Source organism: Hypomesus transpacificus, chromosome 9, assembly GCF_021917145.1.
Source record: "Hypomesus transpacificus isolate Combined female chromosome 9, fHypTra1, whole genome shotgun sequence".
NCBI lineage: Eukaryota > Metazoa > Chordata > Actinopteri > Osmeriformes > Osmeridae > Hypomesus > Hypomesus transpacificus.
The window spans coordinates 7779145-7796454 of record NC_061068.1 but is presented as its reverse complement, the minus strand read 5'-3'; the positions used below and the strand labels follow the sequence as shown (position 1 = coordinate 7796454).

At 45.0% G+C, this 17310-nt stretch overlaps 1 protein-coding gene across 4 annotated transcripts; it reads right to left on the bottom strand.

Annotated features, from left to right (window-relative positions):
* Positions 1-634: 634 nt before the first annotated feature.
* Positions 635-14857, bottom strand: myh7ba (myosin, heavy chain 7B, cardiac muscle, beta a). 4 transcript variants are annotated; one of them, XM_047025622.1, is made up of 43 exons: positions 14835-14857; positions 14420-14573; positions 14134-14237; positions 13769-13912; positions 13420-13576; positions 13211-13238; positions 12804-12900; positions 12236-12256; positions 12004-12096; positions 11805-11868; positions 11597-11695; positions 11374-11477; positions 11130-11268; positions 10511-10629; positions 9987-10136; positions 9615-9785; positions 9263-9442; positions 9031-9163; positions 8868-8941; positions 8408-8495; positions 8206-8323; positions 7975-8098; positions 7737-7873; positions 6216-6471; positions 5827-6069; positions 5386-5562; positions 5132-5277; positions 4960-5050; positions 4414-4803; positions 4142-4268; positions 3881-3999; positions 3572-3768; positions 3305-3488; positions 2974-3139; positions 2710-2834; positions 2508-2623; positions 2019-2415; positions 1788-1913; positions 1511-1681; positions 1305-1409; positions 1111-1206; positions 865-999; positions 635-741 (listed from the first exon to the last, which is right to left on the bottom strand). In XM_047025622.1, exons 2-43 carry the CDS (start codon positions 14514-14516, stop codon positions 730-732), a joined length of 5820 nt encoding a protein of 1939 aa, XP_046881578.1. In that variant the 5' UTR covers positions 14517-14573; positions 14835-14857; the 3' UTR covers positions 635-729. The 4 variants fall into 4 exon arrangements, with proteins under 4 accessions (XP_046881578.1, XP_046881579.1, XP_046881581.1 ...); XM_047025623.1 differs by having other exon boundaries at positions 8868-8938; positions 14835-14853; XM_047025625.1 differs by lacking the exons at positions 12804-12900; positions 13769-13912; positions 14134-14237; positions 14420-14573; positions 14835-14857 and having other exon boundaries at positions 13420-13462.
* Between the last annotated feature and the right edge of the window lie 2453 nt (positions 14858-17310).

The following is a 17310-nucleotide window of genomic DNA, read 5'->3' as shown; positions in this document are numbered from 1 at the left end:
TATATTATGGTCAAAAGTTTTTCAGAGCTGGTTTTATGGCCCTCTTTTGCTTATCTGGGGCTCTAATGGTTTCTATCTGATTGTAGACCCTCCCCCCCTCCACAGTGTAACAGGATCAGTGCTTTTCAGACTTTCTCACAACATAAAACCAGGCCAGAAGTAGCTGTGTTTGACTGCATGTGTGTTGTGCCGCTGGGAGTGACAGAGCATCCACTTGGGATGTTGTACTCAGAAGCAGTAGTAGTAGTAAGTCAATTCATGAATCAGCAAGCTTTTAAACCCAGCTTTTGTGTGTTTAGCATTTGCCTTGACAGAGTACTGTGGGGGGGAGATCACGTCATGCTTGTTTGTCATTAATATCTATGGAGCCAGTGACACAGCAAGAGTGTGCTAGACTTCTGAGCTATGGGAAACACTGTGTTCTCATCAGACACTAACACTTTGAACCAACCCCAACTCACACGCCACCCCAAACCCACCCCTTCACACCCATATTTGTCCTAATGTTGATTTGGAACTTGATTTCTTTAACAGTCTTGTTTGTGAATTTAATAAAAATGATAAACATTCATTCTAACAACCTTCTCCTGAAGACAGTCATTTGATTGGTTTGAATAATCAGACATTCTGTGTATGTGTTCAGTAGTCTTTATTGGATGCACACACAGTCACACACAGCTGTTGCAGCAGGGAGACTTATGTCTGCATAGGGTGGCCATCCTTGCACCATTACTCTTTGAGCTGAAATACACAAGAAAAGCATGTTTACAACCATCAGAATCACTAGTCATTGAAGCCATTCCAGCCTCGAAACATAAGAAGCTGTGAGACCTTTCTGTGAGGTATTTTCTGTACTGTCCTAACCTTGCCACCTTGGTCCCGAGTGCGGACGCGAAGCTTATTGACCTGCGACTCGGCCATGTCAGCCCTCTCCTCAGCGTCATCCAGCTCATGCTGGATCTTCCTAAACTTGGTCAGGTTGGAGTTCGCCTGCAAATCCTACGACACAGAGAGAAGGGCGAGGTCACCTTCGCTTTCCAGACACAAAGTTTGTTTTGATTTGAATAACCTTGTGATAAATGTAGTCAATGTAACCAAGCTTGGACATACCGCCTCTTCCGCTTGCCTCTTGTAGCTCTTGACCTTAGCCTGCAGTTTATCTATGAGCTCCTGAAGGCGAGCTAGGTTCTTCCTGTCCTCCTCAGTCTAGGCAAACACAAGGACACAGGAGAGTCTCAACACACCACCTCATACAGTCAACTACGGTAATAATCTTTTCAGAAGGACTTTTTCTTCATCTGTACCTGGTAGGTGAGCTCCTTGATCCTCCTCTCATATTTGCGGACTCCTTTCTGGAACTCCTGGCTCTTTTTCTGCTCAGACTCCAGTTCACCCTCCAGCTCTCGCACCTGTCGGCATGGATGACAATGAATGGGATCTGGGAACAGCATTTTCAGCAAGCAATATGACCATGAAGAAAGAGGTATAATACATGTCTCTGGGCTCTCACCCTGTTTTCCAGTTTCTGGATGTGCTTTTTGCCGCCCTTCAGGGCGATCTGCTCAGCCTCGTCCAGGCGCATCTGCAGGTCCTTGATGGTCTGCTCCATGTTTTTCTTCATCCTCTCGAGGTGGGAGCTAGTGTCCTGTTCCTTCTTCAGCTCCTCCGCCATCATGGCCGCCTGCACAATCAAAGTGTGTTTGCCGTTTTAAAGTGATGTAATCCAAGTCATCCGTACTACCAGTGGAATCAATCCATTGATTCAAGGTGTGTGTATGGTTCTTTACATCCGTGATGGCCTTCTTGGCTGTCTCTTCAGCATTGCGGCACTCCTGCACGGCCTCCTCGACCTCCGATGACAGCATGGACAGATCACTCTCCAGCTTCTTCTTCTGGTTGATCAGCCCTGTGTTCTGGATGAGCACCGACACAAGTCACTGGCATGTTAGCATTTGTGTACCACGCCATTAAAAACCGCCAGTGAAAATCTCTCAAGACCGAGTGTCCCCAATGCTCACATGAGAGTGCAGCAGGTTGACCCTCTCAGTGGACTCCAGGAGCTCGTGTTCCGCCAGTTTTCGGGCGCGCTCGCTCTGCTCCAGCTGGGCCCGCAGCTCCTCCACCTCGGCCGCCAGCAGGTTGTTCCTGCGCTCCGTCACGGCCGCCTGCTCCTTCAGCTCCTCGTTCTGGTGCAGCGTCTCGTCCAGCTCCAGCTGGGTGTCCTTCAGCTGGATCTGCAGGTGGCGCAGTAGTCTCTGGGATTCAACTGCCTGCCTAGTGGCATGGTTCAGCTGCACCTCCATCTCGTTCAGGTCTCCTTCCATCTTCTTCTTGAGACGGACAGCCTCGTTGCGAGACTTGCACTCTGCGTCCAGCGTGGCTTGCATTGACTCAACCACTCTCTGGTGGTTCCGGCTGGGATCACAAAAGATGACAGAGACGTCATGGAAATAAAAAGTCAGGTGAACGTTGGATTGTGTTGACATCATATGGGGGGTAAGGCTCACCGAAGGTTGTCGATTTCCTCGTCCTTCTCTGCCAGCTTTCTGTCAAGATCGCCCTTGATCTGGTTGAGCTCCAGCTGGATGCGGAGAGTCTTACTTTCCTCATGCTCCAGTGTACCCTAATAGACATGGGGAATACTTTACTAAAATGCTTGAAGGGATTAAAAAGAGAGAGAGGGGGAGAGAGAGAGAGAGAGGGCCTTACCTCAGCCTCTTCAAGTGCAGCCTGGATCTCACTCTTCTCCATGTCCAACCCCTTCTTGATCTTTTCCAGCTCATGGATGGTCTTTGCCCCCTGGCTGATCTGGTCTGACAGGTCAACCATCTCCTCTATAGTAGAAGACCGTTGTAAAGACGTGCATATATTTACATGTATTTCACTGGGGCTAAACTCACAGCTAGCAATATACTAGAATGCAGAAACCATAGGACTGATAACAAGAGCCCATCATCTGTGATCCCATCTTACCCTGGAGATTCTTGTTCTCCCGCTTGGTGGTCTCCAGGTGGTCCAATGCCTCCTCGTAGGAGTTCTTCAGCTTGAAGAGCTCTGTGCTCAGGCTGCGAGACTCCTTCTGAGAACCCTCCAGCTCCGACTGGCCCTCCTCAAACTTCTGCCTCCACTCAGCCAGCACCTGGGATACACTTACTGTATCAGCAATTTCCAAACATACACTTAACATTTATTAATGTTAACAAATATTAACATAAAGTCATATTAAGAGCACTGTGGTCAAGCCCTGGATCCAGCCTATTTGTTATTCCATTACCAGACAGAAAGTTCAGGTCCTTCTGCTCACCTTATCAAAGTTGCGTTGCTTCTTATCAAGGGCTGCGGCAGCAGCATTGGAGCGCTCCAGATCGATCACGAGGTCCTCGATCTCTGTCTGCAGACGGTGCTTGGTCTTCTCAAGGGAGGAGCACTTAGCACTGGATGCCTCAACTGCCTCCTCAGCCTCCTGCAACCGTGTCGCGAGCTTCTTCCTGCATAAACACAAAGAATTAAGATCACAGAATGCTTGAACGGTCAGAGAGCCTTGAGAGGCCAGAGCTTCTGTATCACTTACTTTGCCTCCTCCAGCTCCTCAGTCCTCTGGATGGCATCAGTCTCATACTTGGTCCTCCACTGAGCCACTTCTGCATTGGCCTTGGACAAGGCCCTTTGCAGTTCAGACTTAGTCTCCTGTTCCTCCTCATACTGCTCCCTCAACAGTTCACAGTCATGCCTGGAGGACTGCAGGGCATGGGCCAGGCCATTCTTAGCCTGGAAATGATTGTGGAATGATTTTGGATTAAAGTTGGTCTCATTCTCAGAACCCCCAACAGAACACAGTGTTGTGGCATCCATGCCGTGTCTGGATGGGATGGAGCTCCACCTTGTTCTCCTCCTCCAGCTGCTTCTTGAGCTCCTCGGCATTCTGACTGAAGGAGATCTTGGTGCGCTGGAACTGGGTGATCAGGGCTTCCTTCTCCTCCAGCTTCCGGCCCTGCTCGGCTACACAGGGAAGGACAGAGTCAGTCGAGTGTTAGGTGTCACACACAGTGGGACGCATGTACCACCGGATGTGTTGCGACACGTCTTTTTCCGTCTCTTAGATGATGTGGCGTAGAGGCTGCGTGTGTAGCTGGGGCCTCACCGCTCTCGGCCTGAGCACGGGCTCTCTGGGTGTTGGTGTCGTTGAGCTGCCTCTGGAGCTCCTCCACCCTGGCCTTAGCCTCGTTCATCTGATCTTCATACAGCCGGCACATCTTCTCCGTGTTAGCCTGGGGGCGGGAATGTGAGGGGTGGCCAGTGAGAGATGCACCACAAAGCATGCAGAACACATGAATAGAAGTCCAAATAAAAGTCAGTCTGCTCTGGTTTTCCCACAGGTGTTCGTGTGCTGGTAGATGCGTTGGGGGACTTTACCTTGGCCTTGGAGAGATGCTCTACGGTGGAGACCAGGTCGTCCGCCTCCATCTTAACCTCGCCCCTCTCCTTCTCTAGCTTCTGCTTGACCCGCTGCAGGCTGTCAATCTGCTCGCCCAGCTCCGCCACGCTGTCGGCGTGCTTTTTCCTAAGGGCACCGGCCGTGGCCTCGTGGTGCAGCATGGCCTCCTCCAGGTCCCGCCGCAGCTTCAGGACGTCTGCCTCCCGCTTCTTGTTCATCTCGATCTGGGCAAAGGTAGCGCCGCCAGCCTCTTCGAGGCGTTCACTCAGCTCCTCCAGCTCCCTCGCCACGTCGATCCTCTGCTTCTCCACCTTGGCCCTGGATGACTTATCAGTTTCCAGTTCCTCTTCAAGCTCCTCAATACGAGCCTGGGAAGGGACGAAGATGGAAAGACAGATTTATCTATTGTTCAGTGACACATCATTAATGATGTTTGCATTAGACTCCTTTCAATGAGTATAGCCAGTTTTGTGTGAAGACGATGGTTTTGCCTTGTAGGTTTTTGATGCGTTTGCCATTAATACCTGTAATTCTTTAATCTTTTTCTGGAGCTGAATGACTAAGGCTTGTTCGTCCTCAATCTTTGTGCTGATGCTGACCATTTCGAAGTCTTTCCTGAAAGAAAGCACGTTGTAATGATTGCTGACGTATTCAGTGAGTGAGTTTAGTTTTGTATCTATTGTAGACAATCCTCACTTTTGGAGCTTTTCTTCGAGCTGCTGCTTGTCGTTCTCCAGGTCCATGACAGACCCCATGGAGAGCTTCAAGTCCCCCTCTAGCTTGCGCTTGGCCCGTTCCATGTCCAGACGCACCTTCTTCTCTTGCTCCAGAGAACTCTCCAACTGATTAGAATGAGATGAATATCAAATGGTTGGGTCTGGTGATTAAAGAATGCACTCTAGGTCTTCAATGTTGCTGTCTAAACAGTTCTGACAGTTGTGTAAACTCACATCGTCCACTTGTTGTTCCAGCTTGGCCTTTGCCTTGGTCAGAGTGTTGACTTTGTCCTCCTCTGCCTGAAGATCATCTAGTGTCTGCTGGTGGGCCTCCTGCAGAGCCTTCTTTTCCTTGGTCAGCTTCAGGATGATCTCATCCAGAGCTGCCATCTCTTCGATCAGATTCTTAATCTGGAGAAGAGAGCAAGGAATATGGTGTTCAGAAGTACTTAGTCAACTGTGTATAAGACGGTGAGACATGGTCATGTTCATCGTACTTTTTGGTATATGAGGAGAATAGCGTCATTTGTTTATTCAGCTTTATTATTCCATACTGTTTGTGTTAATAGAGGTATAAGAGCATACTGTGTGGTCATGTTTGACCCCTGGATGAATGCCACTCTACTGCCCCCTGTCTGTGGTGACTGTCCTCTCTCAGCTCTTAAATTCCCTCACCTTGTTCTCTGTGGCGTGTTTCTCCTTCTCCACCTTAGCCAGGGTGATCTCCAAGTCATCAATGTCCTTCTTCAGCTCAGCACACTCATCCTCCAGCTTGTGCTTCTTGGCGAGTACGCCAGCGTTCATCTCCTCCTCGTCCTCCAGTCTCTCTGTCATCTCCTTCACCCTGGCTTCCAGCTGAATCTTAGCTTTGATGAGCAGATCACAGCGGTCCTCAGCATCTGCAAGGTTATCTTGCTCCTGGAAGAGAAGAGAAGGATCATAAAGGATTTATGTACAATGGACTTCTGAGGCAGGGTTTTGACTTCATAGTGTGAAATCCACCACGAGGAGCCACTGGAGGCGCTTGTGGGTGCCTGAGGGGTGTGAGGTGTGGAGGTACTTACAGCTTGCAGCTGCAGAGAGAGGTCATTCTTCTCTTGGATCAGGCTGACCTGCCTCTCCTCCAGCTCCTTCCGTTTGGCCTCAGACCTCTCCAGAGCCTCCTTCAGCTTGGCGTACTCCTCCTTCAGATTGGCCATCTCCTTCTCTGTGGCAGCGCTCTTCAGCAGAGGCTTTATCTTGAAGAAGAGCTTCATCCAGGGCCAGTGCTTCACAGCGTTAAAGGCTCGGATGTTCCACTTGATGATCATCAGAGCTTCCCTGGAAACAGAAACATAAAGAATCATCATAAGGCATCTAACCTGAGGTATGTGGGGATAATGGGTTTCTATTCAGCTACCCTCTCTTGGGCAAACATATTGATATGGAATGGCCGTCATGTCACTGCTAATGTTTCATTTGTGAAACATGACTGTCACAATCCCAATTGGATGCAAAACCTGCAACATGAGTCTTTCTGCAGACTGCCCAAGGACTTCCTGTGTGTGAGTGCTACATGTCAGGGTAGTTGTCAGGTGTAGCAGCACAGAGGAACATGAGGGTGTGGGCCTGTGGTATGAGTCTGATTACATTTCTGACATGACTCCATGCTCTGTGCCTTTCAGAGGTGAGCGGCTTCATGTTTATTTAGAAACCAAAGCCCTCTGTCAAACGGCAGGCTTTAATCCTCTGTCACCCGCCGCATATCCCATCTATGTGCTCACTTAGAATGCAGGCGCCTGGGACAAAAGGGGCCGGGGGCTCTGTGCACGTGGTGGGGGGCTGTATTTTTAGGGTGGGCCCAAGCAGCTGCCACTTGACACATGTCACCACCTGACTGGATGGACACCGTCAGCATTGTTTAATTTAAGGGAAACGGATGGGGGGAAAGGCCAGTGACTGCTGGAGAGGACTGTGTGTGTGTGAGGGTGAAGGGATGGGGTCCTTGTTACCATTGGGGCCACACACATGCATGGCAACCATACATGGTCAAGCACACGCCTCACACATGCCGATAACACTGCCCTTGCATACCAAGCATACTGGACAAAGGGAGTTTATGTTAAGGTATAATATATCACAAACTGAGAGGCTTCAGCTGATCATGTTGCTATTGAACCTGCTGTCCAAAGCAACTGGCCTGGGAGTCAGTATGTTTTGTATTCATGTCTTAATCGGGAATTAACTTAAGTGGGAATCAGTGTTCTCAACAATACACTAGTCTTAAGAGTTTTTTCAGCAGCAAATTAAATTGACTAAGTGTGTGTTTTGAATTAATTTATTTTTTCTTATTCAGAATCAGATAGATCTATATGTCCCTAAGTCTTGATTTATTTCCTTGGTGAAACGTTGACCTCTAAACACCACATCTCCCAATTGTTGAGTCAGATGGCATTTCTTGGATTTTTCTCTGAGATTAACATTATCCTTTGAAAATATTCTTCCATAAAAAAACTCCCCATTTTATCAAATTAAACAGTTCCAATAGCAACTACAGTAACTCAATTCTCCCTTTGGAATAAAAAAAATGCAGTCTGGTCACATACTTCCTCTCCATCATCAGCTGCAGCTCCATCCTCATGATCTTGCGGCGGCTGATGGCTTGCAGCATGGTCAGGACTTTAGCCAAGCGCTCGTCCCTGAGCTCCTCCAGGTGGCCCAGCAGACCCGACTTAAAAAACACCTACAGGGGGGAGCAGCGTTCACAACAAAAATGAGAGATTTAAAGTGAGAGACTATAGGAAAGATATATAAGAAGTATTAACTATTGAGGATAATGCACACCTTTGTGTGTCCAAATTTGTATTGATTGTGGTCAATATCCAGGGAGCTCAAGAGTTTTTCTGCTGCTTTCTTGCTGTCCACAAACTTATCATCAGGGATGGAGGGTGGGTTCAGGATGCGATATCTGGGAGAGAAAAAGCAACAGATCATGTGTGAATGGGTGTGGTTGAATCCAACATGTTTGTATGGACTGTATGTACGTTTTGGCTACATTTGTGTAATCCAGCTCACCGCTGCTTAAAGTCAGCATACAGGAGGCGGTTTGGAAATCCCTTCCTGCAGATCCTGATGCCCTCTAGCACCCCGTTACACCTCAGCTGGTGCAGCACCATGAATGCATCCATGATCCCTGCAAAACACCAGAAAGGTCATTTATCTGCTCTATCGAACTAGCTGATGTGTTGTGGTAGTTGTGTACTACACAGTGTTGTACCTGGAGTCTTGGTCTCATTAGGGATTAAGCAGCGGACAAAGTGGGGCTGAGTGCTGCGGAGGTTGGTCATCAGCTTGTTTAGATTCTCCTGCAAGTATGACAGATGGACAGAGAACAGGCTGATGTTAATGGCGATGAATCCATGAAGTAACTTTACTAAGCAACACATGATACAGGACAACTCAATTAGGCAAAAACCCAGTGTGGATTACAATAAATCTCCCTCACTCGTTGTGATGATGCTAATCACTGGTCTTCTGCGATGATACAGGTTGGTTTATGAGGGAGGAGCCAGCACAGACTTAAAGTGATGTTCATGTGATCATTTCGCTAAACATCACTGCAAGTCTTAACTGCCTCCTTCTCAGCAGTGGAGCGATGCCGTTTCTAATTAAGACTCTTCCCAACAACTTCACTAGTAACACCTTTATGTTTTCGTTTTCTAATGTGCCTTATTCACCTTATGAAGCTGAGACACAGTCTGGAAGGAAGCAGCCTTCTTCCTCTTCTCCTTGCCCCCAGTCTTGGAGTCTGCTGTTGCACAATAGCCAGCATTTGGATTAAAGATGAGTCCACCTTGGTTGACTTAGATTTAAAGCTACTAAGTCACTTGTCTAAGGTACCTCCGTCAGATCCAATGTCGTTTTCATACAGACAGGCCAGAAGCTTGTTGGCCGACTTCTGGAAGCAGACCACCACTGTTTCATTCAGGGGGTCTTTGTTTTTCTCCAGCCAGCCAACAATGTTGTATGGGACCTGGTATAGCAGGAAATACATCAATTTAAATCACATAGTACATTTTTTTTATCTAACATCATGTCAGTGTGGGCGAGGCTTTGATGGAGACTGACGTACCACTCCAGCATAATGCACCAGCTCAAAGTGGGCCTCGTACTTGCGCTTCTTATCAGGCCTCGGCTTCTGGAAGTTTGATGATTTGCCGATGTGGTTGTCATACATCTTGGCCTTGAAGCTGCCATCAGTGGCTTTGGGGAACATGCACTCCTCTTCAAGGATGGACATGATACCCAGGGGCTACAAGAAGAAGGGGGAATCCTAAATTACAAACCCGTCTAGACTGATACTCATTAAATGGTCCTCAAAAATCATGTATTATAGTAAATGTAATAGGCAATAATGTTTTGAATGAATCATCATTATCATCATTTTTTCTCTCATAGGGATAGCTCATACTCAAATCTCATACTTTTTCGATGAGATCAATGCAAGCCTGAAGGTCGAGACCAAAGTCAATGAAGGTCCACTCGATGCCCTCCCTCTTGTACTCCTCCTGCTCAAGGATGAACATGTGGTGGTTGAAATACTGCTGCAGCTTCTCATTGGTGAAGTTGATGCACAGCTGCTCAAAGCTGTTCAGCTGCAATGAAAGAGGAACAGGTGTTGAACAAGCATAAAGGAAATTATGCCTATAATTGTAAGAATGGAAGGTCTGAATATCCCACAGTCTGTAGTCACAAAGCAGTGTCTGATGCTAGAAAGCTGATGTTGTAATAAAGTGTACTAGCTGTTAAAGTGAGTGGAAAGAAGTGCCTTCAAAAGGTTTAAAAGATAGACTTACATCAAAGATCTCAAAGCCAGCGATGTCCAGTACTCCTATGAAGAACTGACGAGGCAGGGAGGTGTACAGGGTCCTGTTAATGCGTCCCACAAGCCATTTGAACATGCGGTCGTAAGTGGCTTTGGCCAGAGCTCCGACGGCGAAGTTAACCTACAGCACCCACACACCCCCGTAGCATACACAAACACACATGCACACACACACACAAAAGGGGACACAGCTGTCATTCACATGGAGTGCCACAGTTGCTTGGATACAAGATTCTGGAGTCAGTGGAGTGCTGAGTGTATTGATTGATAGAGGATTAAGAAGCTATTTTCTGTCTGCAAGCTAACCACTGAGCAGAAATAATAATAATCCACGATAATTGACCAGTTAAATCATCTACTGACCTAACTTCAAACTATATACCATGGCTTATAATCAACACTACGGTACATGATCAATTTATTCCCGGAGATAAATTAACAATGTGACAAGTATGAGTGTTGAATTGTACATTCTCTCTGTTGGTGGGCACTGACCTGCTCGACATTCTGTCCCTTCACCACATATTCGTTCCCCACCTTCACTCTGGGGTGCAGGAGCCCTTTGATGAGGTCAGCTGAGCTTACTCCCATCAGGTAGGAAGCTTTGTCAGCACCTGGGAACAAATACACCAATACATCTTACGGATGAAGCCTATACATTTAGTCATTTAGCAGACGCTCTTATCCAGAGCGACTTACAGTAAGTACAGGGACATTCCCCCCGAGGCAAGTAAGGTAAAGTGCCTTGCCCAAGGACACAACGTCATTTGGCACGGCGGGGAATCGATCCGGCAACCTTCTGATTACTAGCCCGACTCCCTCACCGCTCAGCCATCTGACTCCCTGACTATACATATAGCCTTCTCTCGCACCCTAATTATCCAGATTTGCACTTTGGGCTTAATATCTTCTACATATTAGTGGCAATAACCTCTACATATTAGTGGCAATAATAATCAGTCAACAGCTTTGCATCTGGTTTTCAGTAATATAGCATATAAAAGTAAAAAAGGTGATTAAGAGGTTCAATTTCAATCATATAATTCACAATCATTCTCCATTCTTCATAATTAAAACAGTGTGATGTTTTTACTAAAACAATATCACCGCTTACTTTCAGTGCCATCAGCCTCCGCTTGTTCCTCACGCTGCTTCAGTTTGAACTTCATATTGCCAAAGTGCATGATGGCCCCCACTATTTTATAGCAGCCGTACTTCTCATCAGCACTGAAGCCCAGGATATCCATAGCATGCTGTAAGCAACCGACAGAAGTGACATCACAAATCAGTTGGACCAACAGTTGGTTCAATCATACAAAGTGGTTTGATGGTTTGTTTAGTGGAGGAAAAGCCCTCACATCAGTAGCCATCAGCTCCTGTCCATCGTCCATGTTCTCCACGGTGGTGACCCCCTGGGAGCAGAAGTGATAGTCGTAGGGGTTGGTGGACACCAGCAGCATGTCTGTGGAAGACACCAGAGGATAGTTTCTCTTTCTAAAACCTGAAGATCTCAGATACGGCCTGACTTTGCTGAACTTTATCTACACTTATAGAACATGGTACATGATGCCTTTTTGTTACCTAGAAGTTCTGGTTTCTTCTGGGACATGATCTGGTAATAGATATGGTAGCTCCTCTCTCCGGGTTGCTGGAATATCACCCTGGATTTTTCCAGAAGATCTTCAAAGGAGAAACACAGTGAGTTAATAAATCATATTTACACCCTTGCACTTCAGATCTGAATCATGTATATGCTATACAATGCAATGTTGTAATCCTGTCCACTCACATATATCAATGTCTGCAGAGGCTAGTTTCCCTGTAGGCCCAAAGTGGATCCTAATAAACTTGCCCTTGAGAAAGGAACAAAAAATAAGCATCAAAATATACATAAATAAATATGCATGATGTCTTCAATGTGTGGGAAGCTAAGAAGTAGTTACAGCTGACACAATTCCTCTCCACGGTCTGACATTGCAGATACTCACAAAACGAGACGAGTTATCATTCCTCAGCGTTTTCGCGTTGCCAAAAGCTTCCATGGCAGGGTTGGCCTCAATAATTTGGTCCTCCAACGTGCCCTAGTAGAGTGACAAGACAAGGATGTTACAAGCTAGGACAAGGGATGTGGTTTTCCATATATCAACATAAAAGTAACACTGTGAGCCAGGCCTTCATTGGTTGTTGAAAGCATTTCATTGAAGTACACATTGAACTTACCCCCATTTTTGTGGCAGCACTCTGTCATAAGAAAGGAATAAAGAATGAAGTAAACATTACTTCCTGCTGTTGGATATTGTAAAAGTCCAATCAAAGTCAAGTAGAATATGTTTATAGATAAATTCTACAATAATATTGGGGAGCACCAAAAACAAAGTTTTACTGTAAAATACGATATACCACTTTGTATACTCAAAATGTGAGGCCTGCAGGAGCTATGGGTATAGGAAAAATGGGATCAGGTCAACCAAATCAAAAACGGACTGGAAGGAGAATCTAAACAGCAAAACTATTGTTAATAAGGTTTAAAAAAGGGAGGATATGAGATAAAAATTAGATGAGAAAAAACACTCAAAAATAAACAAGGGAAAGAGGAGGGCTTCACAAGACAGATGATGGAAGACTTGAACCAAGTAGACAGTAATAATGCAAATTAAATTTACATTCACTGTTTTGACACAAAACATGTGGAAAAGTTATAAGGGAGAAACACTGGGGAGGCCAAAAAACACCAAAAAGGTTTTAAAAAGGAGGAGTTGAACAAAAAGGAACGCCATAGTGGCCTTACTCCTTTTTTGGCAGCTGCTTCCCCAAGAGCTGCTACAATGGCAAAATACTGAATGACACGTTTCGTGTTGACAGTTTTGCCAGCACCGGATTCTCCGCTACAGGAGTATGGAAAAAGTATACATAGGAAAGGTTTGGATAGATCAAGAAAAGATTTATGGATTGCAAGAAAATATTCCATAGAAATTTTAACCAAAAAACTAAAGCCAAAAATGGTAAAAGTTTTGATTTAGAGTCTTGGAATAAAATGCATAAAAAATACATTATTATTTGTCATAAAAAATGTCTTACAATATTGTATAAGTGCTCATTCAGTAACAAGGCTTCAAAAAAGTCTCGTTAAACATCCATATATGAAACACACATACATGTGGGACATCAGCAGGATATATGCAGGACTTTACTTACGTAATAAGCATAGATTGATTCTCACGGTCTGAAAAACAGCAACAAAGGCTATCATCAATTACGTCACTCATTATTCATTTAGTGAATATTAGACCTACATTAGGTCATTTTTACTTTATTAGGCTACAGCTACTAGTTTGGTTATGTCTGTGTGTGACAGAGAGGAATACAGACTGTGTTGGCAGAATAAGTGTCTTTAAGTGACTTACTACGCAGCATGTCATTGTAGGCATTGTCTGCTATGGAGTAGATGTGGGGCGGGGCCTCGGAGCGGCGTTTGCCTTTGTAGGCAGCAACTACAGGGGCGGTGTAGACGGGCAGCCATTTGTACGGGTTCACTGTCACACAGAAGAGCCCAGAGTATGTCTATGGAAAGAGGCAGAACATTATGAACTACAATACAATTGTAGATGTATCCCCAGCGACACTAATATGTGCCACACCATCATGATGGGGTCATTGACAGTTTGTTCAAGCCCAATTGTATAGATTTATCTGGCCCTTAAAACATCCCAGTGCAGGCCTGGTATTCTTGTCACTCCCCCTGTGCTTACTCACATAGATCATCCAGGCTGCATAGCGCCTGCGCAGGTTGAAGAGCACCGAGGCCTCGTTGAGGTGAGTAAGCATGGCCATGTCCTCCATCATGTCAAACTTTGGAGGGTTCATCTGCTGAATATCATCCTCCTTCACTGTTAGGGTCTGTGGAAGTGGGCAAAAGAGAGGTAGCGCTATAACAAGGGCAAGTCAGGTGAGACCAGGATCTGTCTCATTAACTTTAATAACTGACTATATTTAATTATAAACTGTCCTAATGCAACATAGTAAATCATAATTCCAGGTGGTTGCGTGCAATAGAGTATTGAGTATAGCAGTGTTGGTATTTACTTATAAGTAAAAACAGCATTCCAGGACCCACAAACCTTCTTATCTCTGGTCTCAACGATGACTTTGTCTCCGTCAAATTCCTTGATCTCAATTTCGATGTAAGCCTCCTTTTCGTCTGGAATCCATGCTCGCTTTTTACCTGACAACAGACCAAAAATGAAAGATGTTGATTCGATGGACATCGGTATGATTTTGAAATGTGGTGGGCTTGTCAATCATCGCTACTTAACATTTAACTCTAACGGAAAACTATATTCACATAATAACCATACAGTGGTTAGAAACAGCCTAACAAAATACGCCACATTTCTCCGTAACTACCATCAAAAGCTATGGTCTGCGCAGCCAATAACTCCAAGTCCGTTTTGCGTAAAAATGGTCCAGCGTCCCCGAACTCTTGCATGTCGAAGCGAGACATGGTGGCTACTCCTTTGGCCGACTGAAGCGCCAAGAAGACAGGTAACTTCTCAAACTCCTTGGACAGAACACAAAAACGTAGTTTAAGTATTTTTGTAAATCACTAAATATGACTTACGTATTATTGACGTGACAAACATCTGAGTGTGCCAAGTATTCGTGAAAAGTATTTGCGCGTAAAAGAGGGCAAATTCATCCCTATTTTAATTAAAGTTTCAGCAGAATTAGCCTGCTAAATGAAAGGGAATTCTGTATGGCACTCACGTAAATTACGTGACGAACACCCAAAAAACAAAGACATAATAAGTGGTTGACTGACCTTAGGGCGCACACAACGGGATAGTAAGTGGTGTAAGAGGTGTGTCCCCTTTTTATTGTCTTTCTCAAGGTCATGGCCAGGGGAGATTTGTCCCTAATTAGCATATGCCACCACCTCCACAGTCTATTGGTTGTTGCCGCGTGTCTCAATTGACACAAAAGGAAAGCAACTTTTTTATCATTGCGCTAACTCAAGCCGGCTATTTTTATAGCCCTGTTATTTATCGTACTGTATGCACACAGAGGGGCGAGAGAGTCGCGTTGGTGGGAGCGGCCCTTTAGAAACCATAGTTTAATTGTCAGCAATGGAACCCTATGTGGTTCACAGCCATGCAAATTGACTGGTCGACCGTTTGCTTATTTTTTATCTCCTATCATGACCCGGGAGTTCGTAACTAAATACACATGTCAATGGGACACTAAATAACCGATGAAAAATAGGAATTTACTGACAAATATATATTTAGTTATGTAACATGTCAATAAATAGCTTCAGTTATCAATTATTCGAAATATTAGTATCCTTGTATATATCCTTCTTCATCCTGAAAAGTACAGTAACACACAGAGCTACTAAAAGTGACTGAGATGCCCATGAGCTCATGCTGTCCCCGCTGTAATTGCATTGCGGCTTTTTTGTTGTTGAGTGCCAACAGGGGTGTCTGCCATTGTGTGTGGCCACAGAGGATGCAACCTCAGAAGAGATTATTTCAGGAGCGCCTCAGTGTGACATTAAACATGGCACTATTAATACATGACACAATATTAATAGAGAAACACTTCTCAATTTGAACATGACAGAAACAGCTCTAGGAAAAATAATTGCCTGACACGGATCAAACTGATTGATTTTGGGTTACAACTTATTATAATTGTTGTTCTTTTACTTCTTTTTTACTTTATCTTCTGTCATGATAATCTTTGTTAAATTGTGACCATGCTTCTGACAGTTCTTTATATGAACTTCAAGGCCTGTAATGTGCTAAATGTGGAACACTTAGTATACATGTGATAACGTGGAACATCTTTGATATAATTTTGTCTCTGCCGTAATTCTGGCATGGACAGGCATTAGGGCTGTGCCTTTTAAAATTCTGGCCCCAGTGGATCTGACCTTCAGTCCAGAAGGGGAGGTTGGTGCCTGGTATGAGAGCAGGGTAAGAGGGCAGCGCGATGGTGTGGGGTGTGTGGGGGGCAATCCAGAGTCTCCCAGAATAGACAAAGCCAGCAGAGTCCAGTACTCCTAAAAGATTGAGTGTTAGGAAGATCTATTGTTTAAGGACTGTGGTAGGGACTAAAGCAATGTTGAGTTCCCTGTGTTGTCACTGCAGGAGAAATGGACAAGCATGGTCGAAAGAGGTTTGGAATTTGGTTTATAGTTTTCTTTGTAGCCTTCTTCGTACCATTCGAAAATAGCAGGGGTAAACAGCCTAGTTTTTATTATGAAGTCTTTGGGTTTTATGGAAACAAAGCAAACCACTTCCTTAAATGACACCGTGGTGTAAAGAAGAAGCAGCCATCTTTGTTGATGGCATTATCTCCTGTCATGGCAGGCCAAGAGGTGTTGCCATGATGGCTGAAACTTTATTGGCCATCAGTTAGATAGAGTCCAGAGCTATTCTAAGGCAAGGGGCACTTCAGAGTAGTGGAGGCTGTGTTATGTACTGTGTCACTTGCCCTGCCGTTAAAAAAGCTGACATGCCGATAACACATGAGAGGAGATGAATCCCAAAGTCCCTGGTGCTGCCTTAAAATAAGTCCACACACACACACACACACACACAGTGTATGTACTGGAGTGTTGTCCCACAGCACGTCTCTCTGCACTGCAACACTAAAGTCCATAGCAACAGCTGAGTTCCCAAAGCAACAGCTCTTCTTACATCCTGGACATTCCCCACCAAAATCATTTAGTGTTTAATGGAGCCAAGACCCTTTAAATGCTTCTGTTTTGATTATTGGTCATTTGTGAAGCATAGACTTCTCTTATCAAATGACTGGCTCTAAATAAGCTAGACCTCAGTCACAAAGCCAGGCCTTTGACATGAAGCATTGAGCCAAAGTCACAGGCCCACAGTATGTCCTGTTTGCTTGTCCAACAGTGGGCTGATGTGAATGTGTACAGCCAATCTTTTGGGACACTAAGACAAGACCAGAATCCCAGGAATCATCAGTGGTATGCTTGGTGGGCTCACAGTTGTTTTAGATCATCATGCACTAAATATCTTTGGGCTTAGACACAGAGATAGCGAGAGATTGGGATTTACGAGTGTATTCATTTTCACTCTAAACACCTTTTGTGCAGACTGCTTCTCTATCTGTCTATTTATCTATTTATTTATCTATCTGTTTGTCTGTCTGTTTGTCAAAGATAAATGAACACATATAATGTACATAATTTTATGTCATCAATCTATAAATCTATAACTATCTCTCGCTCTCTCACACACACATTTTTCTGCCTGTCTCTCATATAC

Bases quoted from the DNA above. Each gene is read 5' to 3' on its own strand.
- myh7ba (XM_047025622.1), bottom strand. From the start codon at position 14,516: ATGTCTCGCTTCGACATGCAAGAGTTCGGGGACGCTGGACCATTTTTA. The intron at 5,051-5,131 runs GTGAGGATTGTC...GCTTTCTTTCAG, and splicing joins CTCGAAGAAAAGCTCCAAAA to GAAAGACTTCGAAATGGTCA. The intron at 3,140-3,304 runs GTGAGCAGAAGG...AGTGTATCCCAG, and splicing joins AGCAACGCAACTTTGATAAG to GTGCTGGCTGAGTGGAGGCA.